Source organism: Acanthopagrus latus, chromosome 4 (assembly GCF_904848185.1).
Source record: "Acanthopagrus latus isolate v.2019 chromosome 4, fAcaLat1.1, whole genome shotgun sequence".
NCBI classification, from domain to species: Eukaryota; Metazoa; Chordata; class Actinopteri; order Spariformes; family Sparidae; genus Acanthopagrus; species Acanthopagrus latus.
The window spans coordinates 35,536,817-35,563,840 of record NC_051042.1 but is presented as its reverse complement, the minus strand read 5'-3'; the positions used below and the strand labels follow the sequence as shown (position 1 = coordinate 35,563,840).

General features: G+C 44.3%; 2 protein-coding genes across 3 annotated transcripts in view; one reads left to right on the top strand and one right to left on the bottom strand.

The window, feature by feature from the left end:
• Positions 1–875: 875 nt before the first annotated feature.
• Positions 876–22,625, top strand: LOC119017548 (ras-related protein Rab-8B). 2 transcript variants are annotated; one of them, XM_037094277.1, is made up of 8 exons: positions 876–1,194; positions 16,729–16,789; positions 16,878–16,938; positions 18,671–18,748; positions 19,832–19,921; positions 20,019–20,084; positions 20,164–20,214; positions 21,556–22,625. In XM_037094277.1, exons 1-8 carry the CDS (start codon positions 1,071–1,073, stop codon positions 21,643–21,645), a joined length of 621 nt encoding a protein of 206 aa, XP_036950172.1. In that variant the 5' UTR covers positions 876–1,070; the 3' UTR covers positions 21,646–22,625. The 2 variants fall into 2 exon arrangements, with proteins under 2 accessions (XP_036950172.1, XP_036950171.1); XM_037094276.1 differs by having other exon boundaries at positions 21,553–22,625.
• A 1,966-nt stretch (positions 22,626–24,591) lies between these two features.
• The window catches only part of plekhg4 (pleckstrin homology domain containing, family G (with RhoGef domain) member 4), a 73,120-nt gene continuing 70,687 nt past the window's right edge, over positions 24,592–27,024 (bottom strand). Inside the window, exons 22-26 of the mRNA XM_037095464.1 lie at positions 26,724–26,868; positions 26,540–26,640; positions 26,011–26,219; positions 25,308–25,371; positions 24,592–24,855 (exon numbers count right to left, since the gene is read on the bottom strand). Of these exons, the coding sequence (XP_036951359.1) occupies positions 25,333–25,371; positions 26,011–26,219; positions 26,540–26,640; positions 26,724–26,868 (494 nt within the window). The 3' untranslated portion in view covers positions 24,592–24,855; positions 25,308–25,332. The remainder of the gene's footprint in view (positions 24,856–25,307; positions 25,372–26,010; positions 26,220–26,539; positions 26,641–26,723; positions 26,869–27,024) is intronic.

Sequence of the window (27,024 nt, the reverse complement as noted above, 5' to 3'; positions counted from 1 at the left end):
CGGACCGGAAGATCCATGGCTTCTTTCACAATAAAGGATCAGGATTTAGTTTCCGAGTGTACAGAAAGCATTTTGAAGGAATGTGTAAATGAAAGGAAATGTTAAAAGACGCTCCATATGAAATTCAGAGTAACCATATCAACTGAGCTCTATAAAGAAAACAGTAAGTAACAGTAAGAGTTAGTTGTATAACTATGTTTCTGTCTGAATATACTCTTTCTTTATTTTATTTATTTATTTATACTTCTTCAATATGAACAAAAATTAATTTCAGCTTGTATGAGTATCACACAGACATCTTTGAGCTCAAAACACTGACACTGAGTTAGCTGACATGGCGGGAGAAAGGGAAGCCTGGAGCTCGCTGCTGAAGCTGCTGCCCCTGCGACCCGACTCTGGATATGCAGTTGACAATGGATGGATGGATCTCAAAATCCAAAGCCACGTCAATATTAACTAACACAAACTGAATGAATGAATGAAATAATGTCAAAAACATTACAAATAACCAGCTCAGATGACGAAATTAAATCACAGAAATAGTCAAAATAACAAGTAAAGCAACATGGAGAACATGTAGGTGAACCTTCAGCTAACAACATAACACTGTCCCCAAAAACACAGACAGGTGAATAAATGTAAGAAAAGACAAAGTTGTGCGTGTTACATTTATTATTTGTTGTGATTAATTAACATGAATGAACATTTAGTGATTCATGGAGTGATAGTTTAGGTCTGATTGTGATCATCACTAGCTTTATTTAATAACTGCAAAAGTGTATAAAGCACAGGAACACAGTTATGAGAGAATTCCTGCAGAATATCAGTAACGAAGTCGTCTTCAACTGTTTTATTGTGAAAAACCCGCTCCGTACCGGATGTGTGAAGCGATGTATTGTGGGTAACTTGACGCGTGAGTGTTTCCTGTTCCCTGTCGGTCCCGTGTCAGTAGAACACAGTAGAGAACCAGTGTTCCCAGTACAGCCAGTACTCAAGCAGCGGCTCGGTGGGTCACGGAGGGTACGGGACGCCGGAGGTTCCGTTAACTCAGCGGGACGGACGGCGGGAAGATGGCGAAGACGTACGACTATCTGTTCAAACTGCTGCTGATCGGTGACAGCGGCGTCGGAAAGACCTGCCTGCTGTTCCGGTTCAGCGAGGACGCCTTCAACACCACCTTCATCTCCACCATCGGTGAGTCTGCTCCACCCGGTGGTCAGCGGGTCGGTGTGTTAGCCCCTGAGCTAACGGCCGTCAGCGGAACGGTGTGTTAGCCCCGGAGCTAACGGCCGTCAGCGGAACGGTGTGTTAGCCCCGGAGCTAACGGCTGTCAGGGGAACGGTGTGTTAGCCCCGGAGCTAACGGCCGTCAGCGGAACGGTGTGTTAGCCCCGGAGCTAACGGCCGTCAGCGGAACGGTGTGTTACCCCCCTCAGCTAACGGCAGTCAGCGGAACGGTGTCTTAGCCCCGGAGCTAACGGCCGTCAGCGGGTCGGTGTGCTGTTAGCCCCGGAGCTAACGGCTGTCAGCGGGTCGGGGGGGGGGGGATGACGGTACAGATTTGAACGTCAACTCGGCGCCAGGTGAGCTTTGACCCCGCTCGTGTGTAGGAAAACTGATCACTTCCATCTGATTCTGATTAGATCATCAGGGGCTGTTTGATCATCGGACAAAGGCGCATATGGCAAGCCGTCCTAACATTTAATCGAACCACACTCCTCTCTGTAATTACATTTTAGCGCCATAATAGGCACCCACCCCCTACAAGAATGTTGTATATTAATAATATTTGATTCATAGTCCGGTCCAATCATTCCTCAAGAGCTTTTAGGGAAATGCATAACGTCAAGATCGATATGAAGCATCAGGCCAACACCTGAAACCTCCCGATGTTGCTGTAAGACCAAAGCGTCTGCAGGGATCGTGAGAAACTTTACAAGCTCTCAGGTAACATTTTTGCCCAACCAACAGCCAAAGACTTCATTTACTGACGAGACAAAGAAGAGCAGCATATTTAACACTTAAGAATCTAAAGCGGGCGATGTTCGATGGAGACGTTCGTCTGTCGTCGTTGCAGCTCCTCCAGTTACACCTGCATCTCTTTAAGATCTCTGATTGGTCACACTGTCTGTGTGTTACCCTACCTGGGTAACATCTTGACAACCTACAGACTCTCTCTCCATCTGTGTGTTTCCGGTGCGTCAGACAAGCTGAGCAGAGTGTGTCGCTCTTCTATCTTCATGGTGAAAACAGGAAGTGGAACCTGTCTTCTTCTGTCCACACGGCCTGCTGTGTGTGTGTGTGTGTGTGTGTGTGTGTGTGTGTGTGTGTGTGTGTGTGTGTGTGTGTGTGTGTGTGTCGTTTAAGTTGTCTGTTTATACATTAGCATTTTACTGTTACACATTTAATTACCATTCATCTGTAAAGGTTCTCTTGATGAACAGAACCTGGAAGGATCAGAAACTTGTGTTATCAGTTCAATATTCCCACAGAGGGAACCAGAGTGAGGTTAACTTCAGTTAGGTGCCGAGTCACGTCATTAGGACACTAGAGGGAACAGAAAAACATTCCCATTGTCGTGGTGATGTGTGTCCAGCAGAGGGCGCTCCGCCATAAACACCACCGTCACTCATTAGCAGCTCATTAGCAGAGTGCGTCGCAGCTGGGCAGACGTCAGCAGACAGACTGAAGCGGAAGTGACAAACAGCGAGCCATTAGCTCTGTCCCTGACAAGCTAGCCCGCTAACTAGCTTGGTCGTGTGTATTGGTGCCATGTTATCAGTGTTGTTAGCTGACAGACTACAGGCTCATTACTCATTGGTGCTGAATGCCCTGCTGGAAAAAACAACACAGACCAGTACCAAAACACAACATATGATGGTCCTGATGGACCAGTCACTAACAAGACCAACACTCATGTTTAGAACGCCACAAACCCTTTAATATATCTTGGTGTTCCTCTGTCCTGTTGTGACAAAAACTTGTTTATTTTAAAACTGCATTATCATAAATCTGTTTGTTTTGTTGCGCGTTTCTGGATTCTGATATATTGGCTGATATATAGGAATATCGGATTTTTAAATTACCAAATATTTGTGTTGGTATCATAAATACATTGGTATTGGTATTATAAATACAGCACTGTAGTATATTTACAGGTACTTATGTGAATATTTCAGTGGCTTTTTGTGCTACTTTTCCATCTACTACACTTAGCAGGAAGTGTTGTACTCGTTGCTCCACAGTCCTATGATTTATTATTTACAGATATATTTAATACATACAATAAATTATTAATTGTACTCAAGTTTCAAAATTGGTCAGATTCACATTGAAAAGGTCTGTATTCACTTCAGATCAGCTTCAGTTTATCTGCTGCTGTATCAGCAGACGCTGAATTATAAACTTAAATCAATGCGGGTCTCCAGGACCGGGTCAAATGATGACGGTCACTTCCCTCCAGTCTCTGATGCTTGTTCCCAGTTCAGCTGCTGGAACAAGCTGCATGTTAAATGAACTCCCACAATCCTCTGCTGCTGTGGTGAGACAGAGGACGCTCTGTCACCTCGCTGACAGGACTCTGGTGAGAATCAGCTGATATCTGACTGTGTGAGTTAGACAGACTGAACACAGAGACACATTTATATCAGAGTTCTTTATTCAGGACAAAGTCAGTGATGAGTCTGTTTACAGCTCAGCCTCAGCCATCACTCTCTATTCAGAGACATACTGAGGGACAGACAGACAGACATTTTGTCTTCATGGTTTACTTCCTGGTTGTTCAAGTTTCTCTGGCTCTGCCCACGAGTTTAGCCTGTAGACCTTACATTGATGCAATGATGTCACAGATTATTAAATCACTGTTTCTGGCGTTAAGAAAGTTTTGCAAATATTAAAAACTCAGTGGATCACAGTTAAATATAAAGAGTTGTCTGAGGTCAACAGTCTGACAGATGCCGGTTCTGTATCATAGTCAACTGGACCTGTTTTAGTTTGTTCAAGACGTCTCACCTCTCATCCAACTGGAGGAGCTGAAGGCTTAAACTCTGGGTTTCAGGGATGCAATGATATGAAAATTTCATCCATCCATCCATCCACCCATTTTCTTCTGCTTATCCGACGGGGTCGCGGGGGCAGCTGTCTGAGCAGGGACACCCAGACTTCCCTCACCCCGGACACTTCCTCCAGCTCTTCTGGGAGGATCCCAAGGCGTTCCCAGGCCAGCTGGGTGAAATAGTCACTCCAGCGTGTCCTGGGTCTTCCTCGGGGTCTCCTCCTGGCGGGACATGCCAGGAACACCTCCCGAGGAAGGTGTCCAAGGGGCATCCGAAACAGATGCCCGAGCCACCTCAGCTGGCTCCTCTTGATGTGGAGGAGCAGCGGCTCTACTCCGAGCTCCTCCCGGGTGACAGAGCTCCTCACCCTATCTCTAAGGGAGCGCCCCGCCACCCTGCGGAGGAAACTCATTTCAGCTGCTTTTGTCCATGACCCAAAGTTCATGACCATAGGTGAGGGTAGGAACGTAGATTGACCGGTAAATCGAGAGCTTCACCTTTCGACTCAGCTCTCTCTTCACCACAACAGACCGATACAACGACCGCATTACTGCGGCCACCGCACCAATCCGCCTGTCAGTCTCACGCTCCATCCTTCCCCCACTCCTGAACAAGACCCCAAGATACTTAAACTCCTCCACCTGAGGCAGTAGCTCTCCCCCAACCCGGAGGGAGCAAGCCACCTTTTTCCGGGCGAGAACCATGGCCTCGGATTTGGAGGTGCTGATTCTCATCCCAGCTGCTTCACACTCGGCTGCAAACCGTCCCAGGACATGCTGGAGGTCCTGGCTCGAAGGAGCCAACAAGACCACATCATCCGCGAAAAGCAGAGATGAAATCCTGTGGAAAATTTCACACTGCAGTAATGGTGACCAAAATTATCGTGGTTCTTGGTACACCGCAGTATTTTTAATATGTCTTCAAAATGTTGAAAAAACACTGATACACTGATAAATTGAAATAATTTCACCAAGATTTTACATTTAGATAGATTATATTATATAATATAATTATATAATGATTATATATCAAAATAGTCCACAAAACACTGCAAAATCAACATTAAATAAGTATAAAAGAATGTATCAAAACTGTGCAAAACAGGTCACTGGCTTTTTGTGAGGCAGCCTGTTTTTGAAACGTGTCCTTTCATGTCTGCGTTACAGAAGTAGAATGAGATGTAGTGGCAGCAGCACTCGACTGGCCAGCAGAGCCTCTCTGTGAAGAAAATGAACAGAAAATGTCATCATTAATTATTACCGTCATTGTTACTTAATACTAAGGGTGCAACCAACAGATCACAAAGCTCACAATTTAGATCAAATCACTTTTGTTAAAATCGGTCGGATCCTTTTTTAAGATCAAAACAAAAAGAATTATTGTTAAAGTAATTATGAATTTATATATAGTCTGTTCTATAAATAATCCACAGGTATTATATATTTTCCTCACTAATATATATTGGCTGTCTGTCTGCCTGCTCGTCTGTTGTCAGTGGACTCGGTCCGTCTGATTGGTCAGATGGCTGCTGAGCCACAGGTAGATGCTGCTCAGGTGAACGGAGCTGAGATGAAAGTCAGTCATCTCAGTCAGTTTGTGTTCACTAACTCAGTCCACCCAGTACGTGTTTGTCTCAGATCCTCCTCACTGCAGCTCTGCATCAATATCTGGGGAATTATTAGTTTGATTTTAAAAAGTGAAATCTACAGTTAATAAGCGGTTCTGATAACGAGCCAGATCACAGATCAGCTTTGTTCAGTTATACCACCATCTGGTCAGTTTACATTAGTGACACCAGCAGATCACACAGATAAAACTCGACATACACAGACATGATGCACCTGAGTTTAAGCTGAGCTTACCTTGCATTCACTGAACAGTTGAGGGTGATGGTCGTGTAAACTGGATGTGTTGCTGCTCCTCACAATAACTTTCTTTTGCAGCTCCTGCAGATAGGGCTGCCATCCTTGCCCACCTGTCCCCGAGCATTCTTATAATAACCAGAATACGCCCAGACTGCAGATTTGTAGTAGTAGTTCATATTCCAGCCTATAGGTGGCGCTTGACATTCACCAAAAACGGAGAAGAAGACACTGAGCATGCACATTAAGCTTGCTTGCTGTTTACAAACATACAGTAGGCGGAGAAACCCAACACAACAAGAAGAAGATGAAAATGGCGAGTGCAAGGAAACCAGAATCTTTTGTGTGGACCGGTCATGAGGTCGAACTGCTGCTGCAACTCACACTCAACTACAAGGCAAGAAGGTTGCAAGAAAGGCTCAATAACTTCTGCAGCCCAAACACAAGCATGTAGTCCGCCGTTGTTGTTTTGTTATGAGACATTGCAGGGTTCAGAGGTTGAGGGGTGGGGCGATGGCGTCATCGGTTTGAAAAGTATGTGGATTCGCCGTCCACACGACAACTGGAGGGCTGCGTTTTCGGATTTCTCCACCCTGAGACCCGTTTTCAGAAAAGTGCGTTTGATCCATGTGGACGGTCGGCCAAAACGATGCAATACATGTGAGTTTTGGCAAAAGAGCGTTTTCGTGTGGAAATGAGCGGTCTGACGAGTGGAACCAAACACAAGGAAACTGACAAAGACGAAGAACTTGAACCAAAGAAAGGTCACAGTACCAGTCTGACAGAGGATAGACCAGCATTAGATGCAGAATGTGTCAGTGAACACTAACCTCTTCCATCATCTCAAAAGGGACCGACCCAGACGGAACTCGCAGAACATGAGTTTGTGCTATAATGCGCAGTCAGCCTCCTCACAGGTAGCCAACATACCAGCCCACTGCTTCTACTAGTCACACTTCATTTCAACAACCAACAATCTCTGTGGCTTTGTCAGCCATTGTCCCATATGAGAAGAAACCGAAGCGATACAAAGACAGAACCAGCACTATTATGTTCTGTGCCGCTAAAGAGATGATGCCTGTAAGCACAGTTTAAAATCAGATCAGATCGATATAAAAAAAAAAACATATGGTGATAACACTATCGTGACCACTGAGCAGAACCGCCATCTCCACGTCTATGTAATGGACTGATGTGACAGACAGGAAGTAGACCAATAGTAAAACTACAGTCTGATGATATCAATACATCTGATGTTTCTGCAGAAATCAGCTGTGTTTGATTGGGTCTCACTGATCTGATCCACTGTAGAGCGGCAGCCATCTCTCTATAAAAGCAAGGAATCTCTGTCTGTGTATGTGTGCCTCAAATATCTCTGCAGATCAGGATCAGCCTGACCTGAGAGAAATTATTTCATAAATGCTTTACAAATTCCGCGAGCATTGTCCACCTGAGCCACCACAGTCATGTGCGCACCAGAGCCAGTCACTGCAGAGCTCACTTTCACGATATACCTTAAGAAACAAGCGGATTTATACCTGCAGCTGTGCGAGCTGGACTGAGATTTTGCCGGCGGTTCGGTCACACTCTGTGTATCTAAACTGACCGTTGTGGATTAATGAGACTAAACAAGTCCGGACTGAGTCTGTTCTGGTCCGAGAAGATCGACGCACCGACAGCAAAGAGGAATCTGAATCTGTGGATGTTCGTGTGTAGCTAGCTGATAGCCGCTAACACGGCCCACCTCCCGAGTTGACAGATGCACCGGCAGGTCCAAAACCAGACATAGGGTAAATAATGTCCAACACGCTTTTTCGCGAACATTGCCGTCACGTTTGCTTTGTGTCTGGTGCAGGAAGAAACGGTACAAACGGGCTTATGTCACAAAAGTGTCCAAGCAGCAACTTTGGTTGTTGAGGAACAGGAAGTTGTGGGAGAGGCGGAAGAGTGACAGTGACGGTGACAGAGACAGCAAGTTTTGAGAGTTGAAACGATTTGTGACAGCATGTTTGGAGTGTGTAGTTAGTATGTAATATAGTGTTTAGTGTGTAGTGTGGTCGTTTTTTTTTAATTTTGCAAGTCAAAACAAGGAGATGCTGAATGTGGAGCAGGCGGGAAAGAGCTGAGGAGCCCTGAGCCTGAGGCATGGCCTGCATTTAAATGTAAATAGTTACATATAACTTTGTAAATTTCAAACACTAATGCACAAATTTAGCAAACGACAATTTGTATTTGCATGATAAGTAATAAAAATGGTTTGTTAAACATGTTTGTGGTTTTTACAGTAAAAAAATCAAAATTTTTCTTACTCGGATTTTATGTGTCTTTTTAGGGCTGTCAGTGTAACGCCTTAATTAGATTAATTAATTACACTGCAAATTAATGCGTCATAAAAAAACAATTAATTAATTAACAATTAACAAAACACAATTAATTCTGAGTGGCAATTCAATATGCGAGCATTTTAAATTTGGCCCACTGAATGACCCGTAGGCTACTTGGCAGCAGCACGTCACAGTAGCACTATCACCGAGGAACATGTTCGGACGTGTTCGTCACTTCCCACCTGTGTCGCTAGTCACAGCAGGGGGAGCCGTTTTTAGACAGAGCACCAAGCCGCATATTTGCCCGTCCTTTGGACAGCTTGGTCCGCAGTTTTAGACAGAGGGCGGCAAATTGGGGGTCTGTTTTGGTCCGCTGATTCTCCTCCTCGGAGGGAACACTTATTTCCGCCTCGCCTGCTATCTAAAAACGAGGCAGAAATGTGCCGGCCTCTGAGTGAGGTGGGTGGAGGTGTCGATGACCTGCACTGTTGTGCGACCCACAGCCGGGGAGTTTTAAAACAGCTGATCACAGCAGTCAGTCCATCACTTCATCCGCGGACATCAAGATGAACAAGTGGACAGCTGCAGAGATCCAGGAGATGCAGCGTCTCCTCGGTCTCTGTAGCTGTTTGGTTGTGTTCCAGTTCTAAATGGGGTGCAATGTAAAGCTCTTATTTTGAAGACAAAATCTATGTCACTGTTCACAGCCTTATACTTCTACTATTCATTTTGAATTGCTGTATTGATTCAGCTTTAGTGCTCGTTTTGAATTGAGAGTCTGCTTAAGTGCCTATTTGAGACTCAGCCTTATTTTACTTCTGAATTTTATTTATTGAAGTGTATTTGTATTGCATTTTTGAATAATGCACCTGGCCTAATTGGTTTGCTGGGATGTGCTAGACCATTTTCTTTTAAATTTCATTTATGAAACACACTTCACCAATTTCAGTTTAATTTCAGATCTTCTCTTCTTAGTGTATTCAGTTGATTAGTCATGCAACACAATGTTGTAATGTCCTAGAATTCGAATTCTTTATTTGGGTATATTGCAGCTAACTGGCGACCAACAAAGTTCATAAGCCGCAGTAGGCTAAGCAGGGGAAACGGTTCAATTGTCTTACGCACACTTGAATGATCCAATGTCCACACTCGTAATCCACCGTTTGCGTCATTTATTGTTTACCATCTTCATACGCTTACTGACTTCTTGTTTAGACTCATTGCGATGCAAAGTATAACAAAGTTTCTGTGCAATTTGTGCGATCTGTGCGGTACACAAAAGGTAGTCCTCCCCGCGCTCACCCTACGCCATACTAAATTCCTGCACAGGTGTGCCGGTAAAGCTAATTAGTAATGCTCCCAATTGCGCACCGCCCACACCCACCGTCACCCACACCCAATAATGACAAGCGAGTGAACAAAAAATAACACCAATCACACAAATCAATTCATAAATATGAAAAGACCCAAACCATATGATTAAAGTAAAAACATATCTAATTTTGGCTCCTACATTCCAGCCCCTAATTATGCCCAGGCTATAATTATAAATGATGAATTATGTTGGAGGCAAAATTAAACACTGATAATCAGTGTTGCATATTACTGTTTAGAAACTGACCGTAGAGGCATTATAACTGAATGGTGCACTCATAGGAATAATAGTTTTATGTTATTTATGTTGTAATTCCTACAGCTCCATCCGAATCCTCTGCTTCTTGAAGAAGACATATTTTAGTGATAGGTCTGTCCAAGAATCCAGTTTTTGTTCTGATCCGGACCTTGCGAACGTGTCCCCTTCTATCCTTTTCCGCCTCCACAACTCTTCCACTGAGCCACGAATTGCGTGGAGCAGTTTCATCCACAATGATGACAAAGTCTCCAGGGGCAAAGCTGCGCTTGATGCTCTGCCACTTCTGCCTCTCCTGAAGCAGGGGCAAATACTTTCTAACCCATCGCCTCCAGAACAAATCCGCCATGTATTGGACCTGCCTCCAACGTCGACGAGCATAGACATCTTCCTTTCTCCACAGCTTGTCCATCCTGCTTGCCACCACTGCAGCCGTTAACTCCATGCGGGGAATAGTAATGGATTTCAACGGTGCCACACGAGCTTTGCCCAACACAAAAGCACAGTGAGCCTGTCCTTGGATGTTATGCTGTAACAGGTAAGTCACCGTACCATATCCATCTTCACTCGCATCTGCAAAGTGGTGAAGCTGGACGGAAGAAACTTCTGCAAAATCAGGAGGCTTAAAGCACCTGACAACCTTGAATTCCTCTAGCTGATGGAGCTCCTTCAACCAGGTGGCCCATTCTTGAGCAGCGGCGTCTGGCAGTGTGTCATCCCAGCCCAGCCGACCTCTGCAAGTGTTCTGAAGAATTCTTTTAGCAACAAGTACAACTGGTGACAGGAATCCTAAGGGATCATAGATGGAACTGATGACAGATAAGATCCCTCTCCTCGTCAGGGGCCTGTCCCGCAGTGTGATCTTAAACTTGAAGGAGTCCGACTGGATGCACCACTGAACTCCCAAGGCCCTTTCCACCGGCAAGGTGCCACTGTCCAAATCGAGGTCCTTGACCTCAAGAGATCGGTCTTCTTGAGGTATAGCGGCAAGAACGGTGCGACTGTTGCTAACCCATTTTGTGAGCTGAAATCCGCCTTTTGCACAAAGTGCACGAAGCTCCTGATAAAGAGATATGGCCTCCTGTTCAGAGCCAACTGATGCCAGGCAATCATCAACATAAAAATTGTGAAATACAGTATCAACGGCCTTTTCACTGAACTGGGCTCGGTTGTCTTCGGCACCTTTTCTCAAAGCAAAAGACGCACAGCTAGGAGAAGATGTAGCTCCAAACAGATGGACGACCATCCTATGCTCCACCAGATCCTGCTCATATTCTCCACTTGGCCACCATAAGAACCGTAAAAGATCAGAGTTTGTTCTTGGTACTCTGACCTGATAAAACATGGCCATGATGTCTGCCATAAGCACAACAGGCTCCTTTCGGAATCTAGTTAAAACTCCAACCAATGAGCTGGTGAGATCTGGGCCTTGAAGAAGTCGAGCATTTAAAGATGTTCCCTGGAAAGTCGCCGCGCAATCAAAGACAACTCTCAGCTTCTTCTTTTGAGGGTGGTACACCCCATGGTGTGGGATGTACCAAACCCTCCCATCATCATGGTCGATCTCCCCTTCTGGCACTCTCTCAGCATAGCCCTTTGGTATTATGTCGCTCATGAAGTCTGTATAGTGAGCATGAAACAGACGGTCCTTTGTGAACCTCCTTTTGAGACTGAAAGTACGCTGCACTGCAACATTCCTGTTGTTGGGCATTTTCATATCTTCTTTCTTCAAGGGCAAGCCGATACTGTAATGCCCATCAATCAACTTGGCCGACTCATTAACGGACTCCATGAACTCACGATCTTCTCTGGACAACCCTGGCTGCTCATCTTGGACACACTCAGGAAAGTCAACCTTTGTCTGCTGCTCCCACAGATCCTCAAGTGTAACAACAGAAATCCTGTTGACTGTGACTTCTCATTCAACACAGGTTAAGTTGTTGATGCAGCCCCCTCTCAGTGGACCATTCACTGTCCATCCCAATATGGTCTTCACTGCATAAGGGCCATCATCTGCACCTCGAATGACCTCCCATGGTTCCAAGGCCCTGGGAACATTTGTCCCAATGAGCAAATCCACCTCGGAGTCAATTTCTGTTAATTTCACATCCTTCAGATGTGTCCATTGCAGGAGGTCTTCCTGCCTGGGAATATTACCTTGGTGGACAGGCATACATTTCTGCGTGAAGAGCTCTGGTAGCGCACAGAAACAGAGTCCAGACCAGCTACTTCCAGGTCCATCACAATGTGGCTGCTGACGACCTTCTCCTGACCCATTGTCCTGAGGAGGATGCCAGTTCTTCTTCCAATAAGATTCAGCCTGTTCATAAGGCGTTCAGTACAAAATGAGGCTGAACTCCCAGGGTCCAGGAAGGCATATGTAACGGCAATTTCATTTCCCTTTTTAGACTTCACCTGGACAGGCAAGATGGCAAGTGTACAATCACGCTCTCCGGCCCCAGTAAGCCCGCTAGATTGTACAGTGATCGGACCACTGTCACTGGCTCCTACTGCTTCTCTTGCAACTCCTTGATTCACCTTTGCTGAACCAGGTTCTGTTTCCTTTGAGCGGATGTGCAGCAAGGTAGGATGCCTCAAATTGCACACCTTACAGAAGAGACGTTTTGTGCAGTCTTTACTTGTGTGCCCAATGCAAAGACAGCCATAGCACACGCCATTCTTCTTCAAAAAAGACATCTTGTCACTGTGCACTTTCCTTTCCAATAAAAGACACAGGTCCAAGGTATGTCCTGCTCCACAGAACAAGCAACTCTTGGTGACAGGTGAGGCTCTCTCTCTTTTTAAGTCACGTTCTGGCTTCTTATCGTGGCGTTGCATTCCTTTGTCCATAGTAGCAATGGTAGTGGCGAAGCTACTTCCTTTGGCTTTAGTAAAGTAAGGTTGAGGTTTAACATGTTTCGTTTCTCTTTTTACAGTGGCTGGAGGATCATGTAACGTTAAATCTCCAAACAGTGGGTCACTTGCGATTTTAACTTGTCTCTCAATGAACTCAACGATGTCATGAAAGGAAGCTCTGCAATTTGATCTGTCTTGTAAATTACAAGCGGCCTCCCTCCACCTCTCCTTGAGCTTATATGGTAGCTTTTTCACCACTGTTTGCATGTTACTCGGTGTGTCCAACTCCATACTAAAATTGATTCCTCTCATTGCGTTGTTGCACTGTCTCAAAAAGATGCTGTATGCTTGTAGGGCCCTCACATCTTCAGATTTTATTATTGGCCAAGTGAATATCTTTCCCATATAAGCGGCAGCTATCTTCATAGGGTTACCAAAATGCTCCTGTAAAAGTGACTTGGCCTTAGTGTCCCTCCTCCTCACGCATGTGCTCACAGCCTCGAACCAGTTCTCGAGGCTGGCCTCTAGTGTATTGTTCGAGGAAATACAGGCGATCTTTGGCACTGTGGGATTTTTGCTCAATATTGTGTTGAAATGACCTCGTAAATGTTTGAAATTGTAATGGGTCTCCATCATTTTGCATGTCTCGTCTTGGGAGTAAAGAGAGATACTGCTGTTCTACTAACATAGATGTAATTTCATTCTGCTTTTGCAGGACTGTTGCTAGATGATCAGACTCAGACCTCTGCATTCCAGAAGTAACTAGAAGTGATTCACACTGAGGCTGTAGATGTTCTGAAGGCAGGTGAGAATGTGACACCATAGTTTCTCTCAGAATTGGTGGTTGGTTAGATGGTATAATATGAGAAGTTCTCACTTTAGGCCTTGCGTCCAGCAAGTGGTCTCTTACCACAACATGCTGTGGTAGTTGCACTGATGTCGTCGGAACAAATACTTCAGCTCCCACGTTCAAGGGGCTCGCCTTGCTCTTCTCTCTTCCCAAATAATTCATTCCATTTGTTTTGCTCCTGCTGATGTCAGAAGGACAAGACGCTCTGAGGACATTCAATTGTGCTTCAGATGCAGCGATTTCCATCTCCAAATCCTATTGCTCTTTCCTTTTTCTAAGCAGCTGCTCTTCCTCTTCCAGTGCATGTTTACTTTTTAGCATCCTTTGGCGGACCTTGAGTGCAGCCATTTCTGCCTCTGCTTTGATGCGTGCTGAGCAGGTAGATAGAGTAGGAGATCGTCTTGATTTTCCAGAAAGATTAGAAGCACTGTCACTTGGTTTTATTTCATCATCCAGCTGCTTAGCAGAGTCTGCAGTTGTATCAGTATTCCCAGCATGCTGATTGTATTCAGTCAAGTGAACATCAGGTGTAGGGTTTTCAACAACATGCGCCTTCTCGCTTAGTGGAGCATCAGTGAGGGAGCTTTCTGTATGGTCTGGATCTCCACTAGCTTGGGCCTTTACATCGGAAAGCCATTTTGTGACTTCATCAATAAAAGAAACATTATGCGCATGTATACTTGTGAACAAGGCACTTTGTTTGTCTTGCTCCTCTTGAGGAAGCATTGGCATGACAGTGTTATGGAGCTGATTTGCATCTTTAAAGAGTGCATCACAATTTTCAAGGTGAGATTGTATGGTTTGTATATTTTGTTCCTTTTTATCTTGCATTAGGCCCTTTATTAGTTTTACAATACTTTTAAGTTTGTTAACCTTTGTTTGTCTTTCCTTTTGAATACCTTCAATTTTGTGTGCGTATGCCTTAGCAGTAAGTACAACTTGTCTCTTTCCTGAATCTTCGTTTGCATTTAAGCTCTCTATAGGACACTCATTTAACCCTTCAGAACTCATTTTTCATAAATGAATAACTATACATCAATAACCATAACACCACTAATTCACAGCAACATTCATAGTTCACAGCAACATGAAATTGAAACACTCGATAGAGCACCAGCAAAGCAATTCACAACAATCTTACGCAATGTCATGTCTTTCAGTCATATTGTCTTTTAGTCATAGTGTTGGCTCGTCAGCAACATTGTCAATCAAGAGCAACGTCATTGTCAATCAAGTAGGCCATAGTCGCGGCCTTGTGAAGAAAAGGTTCACCGTTCTACGAGTCAGTCAAAAGAGTTTACAATACCTCAATTCCAACGGCGAGGCTATTGACAAAAAACACGGTAATAATCCAGCAAACTGATTGAATCAAAGACGGCGAAGTAGTTCAGTTGTTCACCAACACTGCGACTCGGGAGCGTTGCAAAAAATCTCAAATCCCGTGGCGAGGCGGTAGTGAAACGCTACAGTAGTTACCCTCGTAATCCAGCAAAACGGAGCGATTATGCATGAACAAACAGACGTTAACGCCGACAGCAACGTAGAAAGCAGCTTCTCGTTGGAACAGCGAGCTGGGCTTGTAGGTCCAAGACGCCGACGACACCGTTAGCTTTGTTGTAGGCTAACGTTAATCCACAGACGGGGCCTCTTCCAATTCGATCCCAGGAAATCCAGCAACGTTACAAATTGGCTTTGATAAGCACTTTTGTGTACGATTATTGCGGCTAACTGGCGACCAACAAAGTTCATAAGCCGCAGTAGGCTAAGCAGGGGAAACGGTTCAATTGTCTTACGCGCACTTGAATGATCCAATGTCCACACTCGTAATCCACCGTTTGCGTCATTTATTGTTTACCATCTTCATACGCTTACTGACTTCTTGTTTAGACTCATTGCGATGCAAAGTATAACAAAGTTTCTGTGCAATCTGTGCGGTACACAAGGTAGCCCTCCCCGTGCTCACCCTACGCCATACTAAATTCCTGCACAGGTGTGCCGGTAAAGCTAATTAGTAATGCTCCCAATTGCGCACCGCCCACACCCACCGTCACCCACACCCAATAATGACAAGCGAGTGAACAAAAAATAACACCAATCACACAAATCAATTCATAAATATGAAAAGACCCAAACCATATGATTAAAGTAAAAACATATCTAATTTTGGCGCCCACAGGGTACCTTTAGCAGATATGAGATTAAAATGCGATTAATTAGATTAATTAATTACAAATCCTGTTATTAATTAGATTATTTTTTTAATCGCCTGACAGACCTAGTTTTTTGTGATTTTAGGTCCATAGTGTTAATATAGTATGTCAAAATGAAGAAAAAAACTGTACAGTCACACGTGAGGTTGTGCTGAAAATAATGACACCTTACAAGGCAAGGTAAATATTTTTTAAATATAAATATAATGGCAAAATCAAAAGTAGTCAAAAACGGCCAGTTATACCCTGGAAAATTCAGATTTCACACCAAACCTAAATGTCCCTGACGTCCCACCTTCAAACACAGCCTCATGTGGCCATCCATTAAAAAGTAGGGTTTTCACCTCCTGGTGACGGAGTGAAAGGAGAGGTAGAGAGAGATGAATGTTTATTTCTCTTTGTTTAATTGTGTACTTGATGTACATATAATCTTCTGTGAACTACAGATACACATTAATCAATGTGCAGTAAGAGTCTGGAGTTCTTCTATACTGTCAGTTTTCTGTACATTAATTGGGTGGTGTAGTTGGTGGCTTCTCCTGGTCGGGCTGTGGGTGGAGTTGGAGACCGGCCGGGGTCAGAACTTCACAAGGAGAGCTGGTTCTGGTTCAGACTTTGTGTCTGTCAGCTTCTTGGAAACAGATTTTGTTCAGAAGCAGAGAGGAAGTGTGGGTCACATTATTTTGTTAAAAATATCTTCACTTCCTGTTTCAGCACTGAGACACACCCAGTCAGCTGAGAATCAAACGCACCTCGCACACCTCACAGGGGTGGAGTTAAACATGTCAGACCTCACTTCGCACAGGTTGATATGAGAATAATCAGACTGAATGTGATGCTCAATAATCAGAACATATCAATACCTGTGTGTGTGTGTGTGTGTGTGTGTGTGTAGTGTAGTAGTACAGGAAGTGATGAGTTTGTGTCTCTGTTGTGTTTTAGGAATCGACTTTAAAATCAGGACAATCGAGCTTGATGGGAAGAAGATCAAACTGCAGATATGGTGAGTTTGAACACTGATCAGTGCTGATCAATACATCAGAGCTGGTTTATATTTTCAGAGTTCCACTCTGTGTGTTTCGTGTGTACAGGGACACAGCAGGTCAGGAGAGGTTCAGGACCATCACCACAGCCTATTACAGGGGAGCCATGGTAAGACACGCCTCCCACTGCTGACCTCTCTGCTATTGGACAGATGATGTGTCAGTCATGTAAAGCTGTGGTCTCCTTTAGAAAGTTTTCACACAACAAAAATGGCTTGAAATGTAAACTACATGAGCAGTGTTAATGTATGAAAGTTCTGTTCTCAGATGAGATCTCAGGGTGGAGATCAGCTATCATTGTGATCAATGTGTGATCAGTCTGATCAGTAAACAAACACTGGGTTTGTGAGTAACGCTGCATGACAGACAGGTGGAAATAACATCAGTATGTTCACCAACACATTCCATGGTGTTTTGCTGGAGAACAAGCGTTGTTACGGTGATGTGGCGAACGATGGAGCTCAGCTGTGATGTGGCGCGTTGTAGACGTACATGTTGACTTGTTTGTGTGACGTCCGTCTGTGGTCGAGCCCGCTTCCACTTATTTTGTAGTAGTAGTAGATAATATGGTAATACAGTCCAAGAACAGAATTCAAAATAAAAGCACCAACCTATGAACACAATGAAATCACATGAAATCATTCAATTAGTTAATTTATTGAACATTTAAGGAAATTAAGTATTAGAATTAAATTAGTACCGTCAGTTTTTTTGTTTCGTTGTCTTTCTGCTTATCCGTGAGGGTTGCAGGATGTTGCAGTTTCCCCTTAAGGGGCTGTGGGTTCACACAATGGGCATAGGTGGATGAGTCACCAGCTCGCAGGACCCTCACTGATTGCAGTGGCTGCCACACAAGGTGCCATCTGCACATCAGGAGCAACTTTGGGGTTCAGTATCTTTGACATGTAGCTCAGATCCGTCCAGGGGAGCTGGGAATTCGAACTAGCAACCTTCTGATCCCCAGTCACCAGCTCTACCCACTGAGCTACAGCCACTCAGTACCGTCAGTCTGACGAGCACTGTCAGTTCGTAAAATTAATCTGTGAAAATGGGGAGTTTCCTGATCTGAACTTGAGGGAAATATTGAAAATATCTGACTATTAAGTGGGCTTTTATTTTGAAATTCCTCATCAGAAACTCCAGATATTGTTTATTTTGATGTTGGACTAAACCGTAATATCTACTATATACAGGCACCACAAAATAACTGTGGGCTAGGCTGACTGGGTTTTTGGAGTGGAGGCTGACTCGACTGCAGTGATGTCTGTCTGCCTCCATCAGTATTGATCTATATTAGCCTGCTAGCAATCATGCTGTTAGGGTTCTAACTGGATGGCCACATTTGTGAATTTAAAGTCGTACTTATAAACCAATAGGATTTGTTTTCTTTCACTCAGTAGTTGACATAACTTCCTCCTCCACAGTGGTGAGTTTCCAATATTGTTACAGACCTCATATTTATCTTTGCACATAGTAAGAACAAAGCAGCTTCTTTTGCCCTAAAATCCAGTCAGAATGTTGCAACAGAGGAATTTATTGACAATCCTTCAGTCCGCCTCCAGCGCAGCGCCAAGCTCTGGGCATCTCCAAACTCAGTGTCTGTCGAACTTTAAACTAACTTCACCGCCATCACAAAGCAACAACACAGCGTCACTGATCAAAGCCTTTTATATTAACATTGATCCACTGACAGAAGTAAGTGTGTCAACTTTGATTTTTTTTTTGTTAAGTGGAGTCCTGGTGGACAACAGTTGGAGTAAACTGTGTGTGTGTTCAGGGTTGAATGCCACCAACTGCTCAGACACTTCCTGTTAAGTCACTTCCTGTCCTTTGTGTTGCAGGGCATCATGCTGGTGTATGACATCACTAACGAGAAGTCCTTCGATAACATCAGGAACTGGATACGCAACATTGAGGAGGTAGGCCCCGCCCCTCTGACATCACGACATGTTGATTGTAGATGATGAGCTGAACTGGTGATAGCAATGCTAATTTCTGTTAGCCCGTCTATGAGGTTTTACATTATATGTTAGCGTTAAGCTAGCGGACTTTATGCTTAGTGATACTGGCTGTGTTGTTTCAAGCTACAATGTGGCAAAAACCTTATGGCTTCAGTTTGGCCCGAATCTGGCGGGTCATTTTGAAAAGGTTATGGCTGAGCTTCTGGGCCCTAAATGGCCCAAATTAGGCAAGCCAAAAATCACACCAAAAGGTAGCCAATGCCTAAAGCAGCCCCCAATGTCATAGTTATTTACTGCTGTATTAGAAAAACAAATATGAAGATTTAAGTCTTTTTTAAATTTTTTTCATTAATTGCATGGCCCTGGAAATGTCTGACAGGTACACACAGATCAGTTTAGAATGCAGGCAAAAAAACAGTTATAAACATAACATGGGCTTAATACAGTAATGGCCTCCTGGTTGGGTTCTGGTTTGGTCCTGGCGCTTCCTCCTACCCTCTCTATCCCCAGCCCAGTAAAACCACTTTTTAATTGCAATTTCAGTATCAGAAGAACAGGCAGGGTTTCTTCTCACAGCATCTAAAAGTGGTAGCATATACAAAGACAAAAGAAACAGACGCACTAAATCTACTAAAACCTTGGAATGCTTCATTAAAAGCGTTAAAGCTACAGTCTACCAATGGTAGTTTTTCAGATGCTCATTATTAAAAACTTTGTTATTCCAACTTCTTGATGTGATGCGTGATTGATACTCTAAGTGCACCAGATTAATTCATTTAGATTGAAAATGTCCAGAATTTTCTTCCCCCGGAGCCCAGACACCCAGGCATTTTTTTCAATCTGCTGATATTTTAATAAATATTGAGGGAATAATTGTGACGTGAGTTTACAGTAAAAATACAAAAAAAATTTCAGGCACAGGATTTTTTCCTGCTTCAAGCCCTGCAAATAACACCTGAGTCACTGAAACGTCTTCATGTTTGAGATTTTGTATTGATAAGCTGGCGTCCACAGTAATGTCCTCCGTGTTTGTGTCTTCAGCACGCGTCTTCAGACGTGGAGAGAATGGTTCTGGGAAACAAATGTGACATGAATGACAAGAGACAAGTGTCCAAGGAGAGAGGAGAGAAGGTCAGTGTCCTCCATCTTTAACCTGTCTGCCTCCATCAAAACTCCAGACAAACTTAATTCAACAGCAGTTTGTTGTCCTTCTCTTCCCATCGTTCAGCTGGCAATCGATTATGGTATCAAGTTTTTAGAAACCAGTGCAAAGTCCAGCATCAACGTGGAGGAGGTGAGACACCAGCAGACCAACTTCAACACAGTTCAGAGTGAAACACAATAAATCCTCTGATGCTTTTATTCCTCCACAGGCCTTTTTCACTCTGGGCAGAGATATCATGACCAGACTGAACAGGAAAATGGTGAGTTTGAACTGAGGCAGCACTTCTGCTGTTCTCTAGATCCAGTAAAGGGCCATGTGGCTGCAGGTTTTCATTCCAACCAAGCAAGAACACACCTGATCCAAATCAGGCGTGTTCTTGCTTGGTTGGAATGAAAACCTGCAGCCACATGGCCCTTTACTGGATCAGTTTGACACCCCTGCTCTAGAGGGAACATGTGGCTCATTAATGTGTTATTATGGATCCAGTAAGCCCCGCCCACTTTCCCTATAATTGGTTGTGTATACCTGAGTGAACAGTCGTACTTCAAATCCTCTCTGCTGTGTTTCTGACTGGTGTCACTCAGCTGTCACACAGACCTCAACACTGCTGGCAGAACCTTTTGAGCTATAGTTTCTCCAGTAAACACACCGACCCCCAGCTCACGATCAATCAGTGCATTTACATGACACGCAAGAAAACTGAATTACTGGGTTAGTCTGCAGGCTCAAGATTTTTTTCCCAGGGCCATGAGCAGAAGGACGGTGGCGGCTTTCCTCCTAAATCGCCGCAAGCAAGAGCACCATTGTGCATCTAGTTTGTGTAATTATCATGTACACCATATACCAAATGTACACAGATGTAGCTTCATCTAGCTCTTCATACGCCATCTTTCTCGAATGCTGAGGCAGCTGGTGACGTAAAGAGGTCAGCTGGAGGTGTTTCTGTTACCACTAGGTGAAATGGGTACAGCGCCACCTAGCATTTCGGCTATGTACGTATACTCTGACAATTGCAGTTGTCTGAGCAGCATAGTTGAACTATGGCTATCATCTGACTAAGCTGTGCATGTAAACACACTGTATGTGCTGTATCATAGTCAACCGGACTGGAGGAGCTGCAGGTTTTTAAACTCGGTGTGGGAGTGTCCTTGTTAAGGACATGTGTGAGGAGGGACAGCTTAATGATGAATCAGAGCAGACACTGTCCACGCGGTTCCAAAAGTTTCCAGCGCAGCTGAACTAGTGTGTGACGCCACCTCCTCAGACCGTTTTTTTTAAACGGAGGAGGCGTCCCTAACAACTCTCTCAGGACACTCCCACACAGTTTAAAACCCTGCAGAGTTGAAATGTGTTCAACAAACTGAAACAAGTACAGCTGACTACGATACAGAACCTACAGGACCTGGATGACTGAGAACTTCATCACAACAGCTGAATGAGTCAGTGTTTACCGGAAAACTACAGCTCACAATCTGATGCATTAGCTGTCGACACTCAGTTAATGAGGCGCCATAACCACATGGTCAGATACTTACTATGTGACTGAAGCTGATTGCTCCATCTGTCTTGACCTTTCACCTCTGTGTCTTTATTCCAGCAGAATGACAACAACCCTTCAGCTGGAGGTGGACCTGTTAAAATCACTGAGCCTGGCTCTAAAAAGAGCTTCTTCAGGTGTTTGCTGCTGTAGGCGGAGCCTGCTGCTCCTCTCCCTGCTGCAGGAGGACCAGAAACAAACCTGTGGACACATGAAGAAGAAAATGTGTCTAGGAAAGTCTGTCTGCTTCTCACAGCAGTCATCCTTGCTAATGGAGGAAGAGCAGAGGAGAATTGCTTTTTAATTTGACCAAAGCTGGTGTGGAGTCATGGGGATGTCTCACTCTGTTACACATTAGTTTCTTGAAATGTTGCAGCAGCACATTAATTTACACATAATGTTACGTGTGAAACTTTTTGTCTTGATTTTTCAAACCAGTCACAAACATGTCTTAAATGAAGAAGCACTGAAATGGTTCTGTTGGTGCCTCTTTAAAAAACTACCTATAAATATGAAACATATATAAAATATACAGATGGTGTCTATGAATCCAATGTGTGATGTTTTGTCTTAATAACCTCGTCTGACAAAGTTTCCATTTTGATGTAGAAACATGACTTGTTCTGACTGAGGTGAAGATGTCAGATGGTGACTCGTTCACTGTTTTACATGAAGTTATTAATTAACACAGTTCTTTTGGTTTTTCTATACTTTTGTATTTTCTTTGAAACCACTCGACGTTCAGTCAGCAGTGATCATTATCAGGACACTGATCCTGTCTGCAGTGTTTACAGCCTCAGTGTTATTAATGTCACAACAAACTGCTTTAACAATCAAAACCCATCACTCATCAATACTCAAGTGACTTTTATAGTTATTTCTGTTTCATAAAGGAAACTTTAATTTAATTCTGTTTAAATTTATGAAAACAATCAGAACTAATTTGAACACAATCAGCTGCCATAGTTAATGATTTAATAATCAATAACTGATGCTGAGCTGTTAGAATCATTCCGTCACCTCATTGTTTGTTTTGTCTGTGAATTCTGTTTAAACTGATGTTTTTTTACTCTGCAGCACTTTGTAACTCTGCTAAAACATGGCTATGCAAAAAATATACATTATTATTATTATTATTGTGAGTGTTTTTTACTGAATCTGATCACATGTATTGATAACAGGAGGATCAGAGCTGTACCGAGATGTTTCGGATACATTTTTCAGAAAATTATTAAATTTTTACTTAAACCTCAAAACTGTTTGAGTTCCTTTTTTTTTCACACAAAGATTCTTCAAGTAAACATGTTTTATATGTTTTAGTTCATGAAATCAGTGAAAAAAAAAAATCAGTGATCATCAGTTAACAGATGAGCTCAGAGTTATTGATCAGTAGCTGGATGATTTTCTGCTCCTTGTTTCTTCCTTTTGTTAGAATTCAGTTTTTATTATTACTGACAATCTGTTAACAAGTTCAGACCTGTGGGTGTGTGTTTGCTCAAACTTCCATGACGACCAAAAACAAACACTCACCTGCAGCGACAGGAAGTCTTCACATGATCGTCTCTGCAGGAGTCTAGAGTCCAGACCACCTCAGAGAATCTGGATCTTCAGGTGTGTCAGCTCACCTGTCAGCAGAGCAGACAGGATTACTCTTCCTGTATTCTCTCTGTCTCTCCAGGTTTGATGTGTACTGATGAGGAGCAGTGATGAAGGTCGTTTCTCAACTACATTTCCCACAAACCACCAGTCAAGCAGGCACTGCAATGCTGTCTGTAGCAGCTTTTCATTACTCTCACGTTCCTCTCACCTTTGTCGAGGACCTTCCAGCCACTTAAAGCACCTCAGGGAGACGAGGAGAGAGGAGGCACAAGGAAGAGATAAGTGAAGGACACAAGTAGACATGCCATGCCCGTTTCATGTTAACTAGCTTCCTGTGATCTGCAGACAGGCATCCTGTGGCTCCGCCTCCTCGCCCATGTTGGCGTTCTGGACCAATCAGGAGAGTGACCTTCAGTCAGAACTCACAGCTGAGTGAGGAGGGGGAGCCAGGAGGTGGTCAGACGTCACAGGCCTCCTTTCTCGTCTCCTATCCTTCCTTCTCTACCTCCTTCAGTGCTTCTTCCTCTCCTACCCTACAGACTCACCAGCAGGAGGCAGCACTGCCACAGGAAACATAGATATCTGCTGTCACTCGACTCTCTCAGCGAGTTCCTGCTGACCGTCAGCGAGGCGTCCGGCTCCTTGGTGATGTGCAGGTCCACACCTGGTCTGACACCTGGACTGGGTCCCTGCAGGTCAGAGGTTAGAGGACTTATGAACAGCTGAGGTCAACATTTAGTGTGTTCTGGTCATGTGACCCGGTACCTCACTCACCTGTGTGTTGGTGTGGCAGAGCTGTCGGTGGTGCTCGGAGGTCTTCTGCGGCTGGTGGAGCAGCACTGGACCGGATCCGGGTCGCTTCACTGACACCAACAGTTCCTCAGTAAAACACCTCTGATGACATCGCTCTGATTCTTTTAATGACAAGAACAGAAGAACTCTGAAATCTGAAACTTTACAATATAATCAGCTGAGGCTAAAAAACACAACTTCATCCTCCAATCAGCTGCTCCGTCAGCACAGCGTCATTCTGATGTTTCAGTCAGTTTGAAAATACAAACTGAATTAAGTGAACAGGTGTTTTGCACTTCTGAAATAAATACAAATAAAATAACATTAGTAATGTTTCAGAGAATACTGATTTATATATAGATGTTATGATATGAAACAAAGCCCTCACTGACCTCTCCGAGCTTCAGGAGACCATGAAGAGTCGTCTGCTGTCGACGCTAGAGGAAAACTCCAGACTGAAACAGACTTCAGCCGACCGTAACACAATAAACTGATGTTACAGTGGTCACAGGAGTGTGTGTGTGTGCATGTCCTGAGCACACAGCTGTTGTACCCATCTATGTCCTGGACAGGGTTAGCCTAGCTTAGCATAAAGCCCTGGAGCAGGGGGAAGTTGATAATGTTAACACTGTTGGGTTTTAGCAGCAGTTAGCTGTTAGCATTGGAGCTAACACAGATGTCCAGATGAACTTCAGACTGCAGCCCAGGTCAGTTTGAACAAACTTTATTACTCAAGTAAGAAAGTGACAGCAGACATGAGCTGTGTATTTACACACATGTACAGTGAGTACAGCTGACCTCAGACCAGCCCGCACACACACACAAACACCTGGATGAGCTGTGACAAGTCAAAATACAGAAGTGATCAACTAACAATTCATATCAATTATTACAGTTCATATTTACAGAACACACACGAACAATAGGGATGACCAATCAGGACGTCCACACTGCAGCAGGACCAGGACTGACCTGAGGACAGACAGAGAGACAAGAGAGAGGTTTAATGACATGTGACACTGTGGAGAGGTGGTACAGAGTCCTGGTGTTCAGGTGGATGTTAATGTCAAGTCGCAAGAACAGTTGGAGTGATGTCACCTGATTGATATCACATTTGTCTCATTCCCTCAAGATTAATAACGTGTGATGATCAGTGGTTCTGTCAGTAACTGTTAAACTGGATCACTTCCTGTTTGATCCCCCCACTCACTGTGTGTATGAATCAGGTCGGTCTGCAGGTGTAGGACTCACCTGTATGAACTGACAGATTGACCCAATGTTGTCTATAAAAAATCTTTCTAATGATCACATCAATAAAGGTGATAACAGATGTTACTGGACCAGCCCAGATGTGAACCCTCTGAAGCAGTGACACACACACACAGCTGATCCAGATATTACTGAGTGATGATGCGTTCACTTACAGTTGAGTCCTACAGGTCAGCTGATTCACACGATGGTGGCCGGGCCGATGACCGGAGCTGCTTTCTGAGGATGGACGGATGGACAGACGGTTACCATGGGAACACATCACAGCTGCTCTTCAGCTCCACTCACTTCCTGTCAATAACTGATCAATGAATCACAGTCATTAAACCATCTGCAGCTCTCATCTCATCTCACTTTCTGTCCACTTATCCGTGAGGGTGGCGGGGATTACTGGAGCCAATCGCAGTTGTCTCTATGGGCAGGTTACACCCTGGATGAGACTCAGTCAGAACATGGACCGATTTAATGTTCTGACTGATCAGTGCACATTACACATGTCATTAAACCTGTCTGTCTCTCTCTCTGGCAACACAACTGCAGCTTACAACCTTAATTTTTACACACTGATGTGACTCTTCAAAATAAAAGTCCTTCTTCATTCAATCATCCTGTGTTTGTTCTGATCAATACATGTATTTTTAAAGATCATTGTAAATCAGACAAAAAGTGATCAATGAAGATTCAAAGGACCTTTACTGACATAATTACATCATGATGAGACCCTGAATACAAATCTACACCAAGACCTGAATTATTAGACACGCTGTCACACAGAGAGGAAGCAGACAGCCAGCAGGTGAACAGGTGAGCTGGTGAACAGGTGAACAGCAGGTGGAGTCTCTGACTTTCTGTACTCACAGGTGAAATGTACTGGTTGTTGAGGTGCTGTCTGTTGGAGGAGGAGGAGGAGGAAGAGGAGGAGGAAGAGGAGGAGGAGGAGGAGGAGGGCTGGCTGGAGGGACTGGGCTCCTCGGTCAGCGCCTCCCGAAGGTGAGAGGAGACGCAGCCGCTGTCAGAGCCGGTGGAGCCGGACAGACAGCGAGACGACGAACCAGAACTCTCTGTGGCTGAAAGACAAACAGTCTGCTGATGGAAAAGCTTCACTTCAGACACAAAAACATACATCTGATGATGTCACAGTGATGTCATAGTGTCTGTGGTACAGACTTGCTTTTAGCAGGCTGTACTAAAAGAACCTATCCAGGTGCATCATGGGAAATGTAGGATCCAGTGTGTTTCAGAAATCACTGTCTCTGATGTCACGTGTTGAACCACTTATCATCGTAATCAATCAGACCTTCTGAACCAATGAACACCTGATCATCTCTGATAACGACTGCAGGGTGTGTGTGAGCATGTGTGTGCGCGCACGCGCACGTTAACCTACTCATGGAGGGCTGGCTGCTGGTCTCGTGCTCCTGCTCGTCCTCCTCAATACAGGAGGTGATGAAGGAGCTTTCAGCAGCAGGAGAGGAGGACAGGGTTTGGCTGGGGGAGCAGGAGACATGGTTAGTAAACTGTATATGTGTGTATGTACAGGTGTGTGTGTGTGTGTGTGTGTATGTGTGTACCTGTACATGTGCAGGTTGAGCGGCCCCAGCAGGCTGGATGAAGACGGGCCTGATGGTGACAAGGGGTCAGAGGTCACCGTCCCTCGTTTGAAAGGGTTTGAGTGGTCGAAGACAGAGACAGCAATGGATGCTCGCGTTCTGGCACCTGAACACGATCAATCAATAGGAATTTTCCAGTGAGTATTGATCAGATCATGACGAGCAGGTAAAACGGGGTTTTCAGTTTACATCAGACGAGGAAAGAAACCAGAAACTCGTCACATGCACCCCTCAGCACTACAGCACTACACAATGGTGTAGT

What these genes read in the sequence shown, in the direction of transcription:
- LOC119017548 (XM_037094276.1), top strand. Translation starts at nt 1,071, where the DNA reads ATGGCGAAGACGTACGACTATCTGTTCAAACTGCTGCTGATCGGTGAC. An exon ending in CACCTTCATCTCCACCATCG is followed by an intron (nt 1,195 to 16,728) that starts GTGAGTCTGCTC and finishes GTTGTGTTTTAG; the next exon opens with GAATCGACTTTAAAATCAGG. An exon ending in GGATACGCAACATTGAGGAG is followed by an intron (nt 18,749 to 19,831) that starts GTAGGCCCCGCC and finishes TTGTGTCTTCAG; the next exon opens with CACGCGTCTTCAGACGTGGA.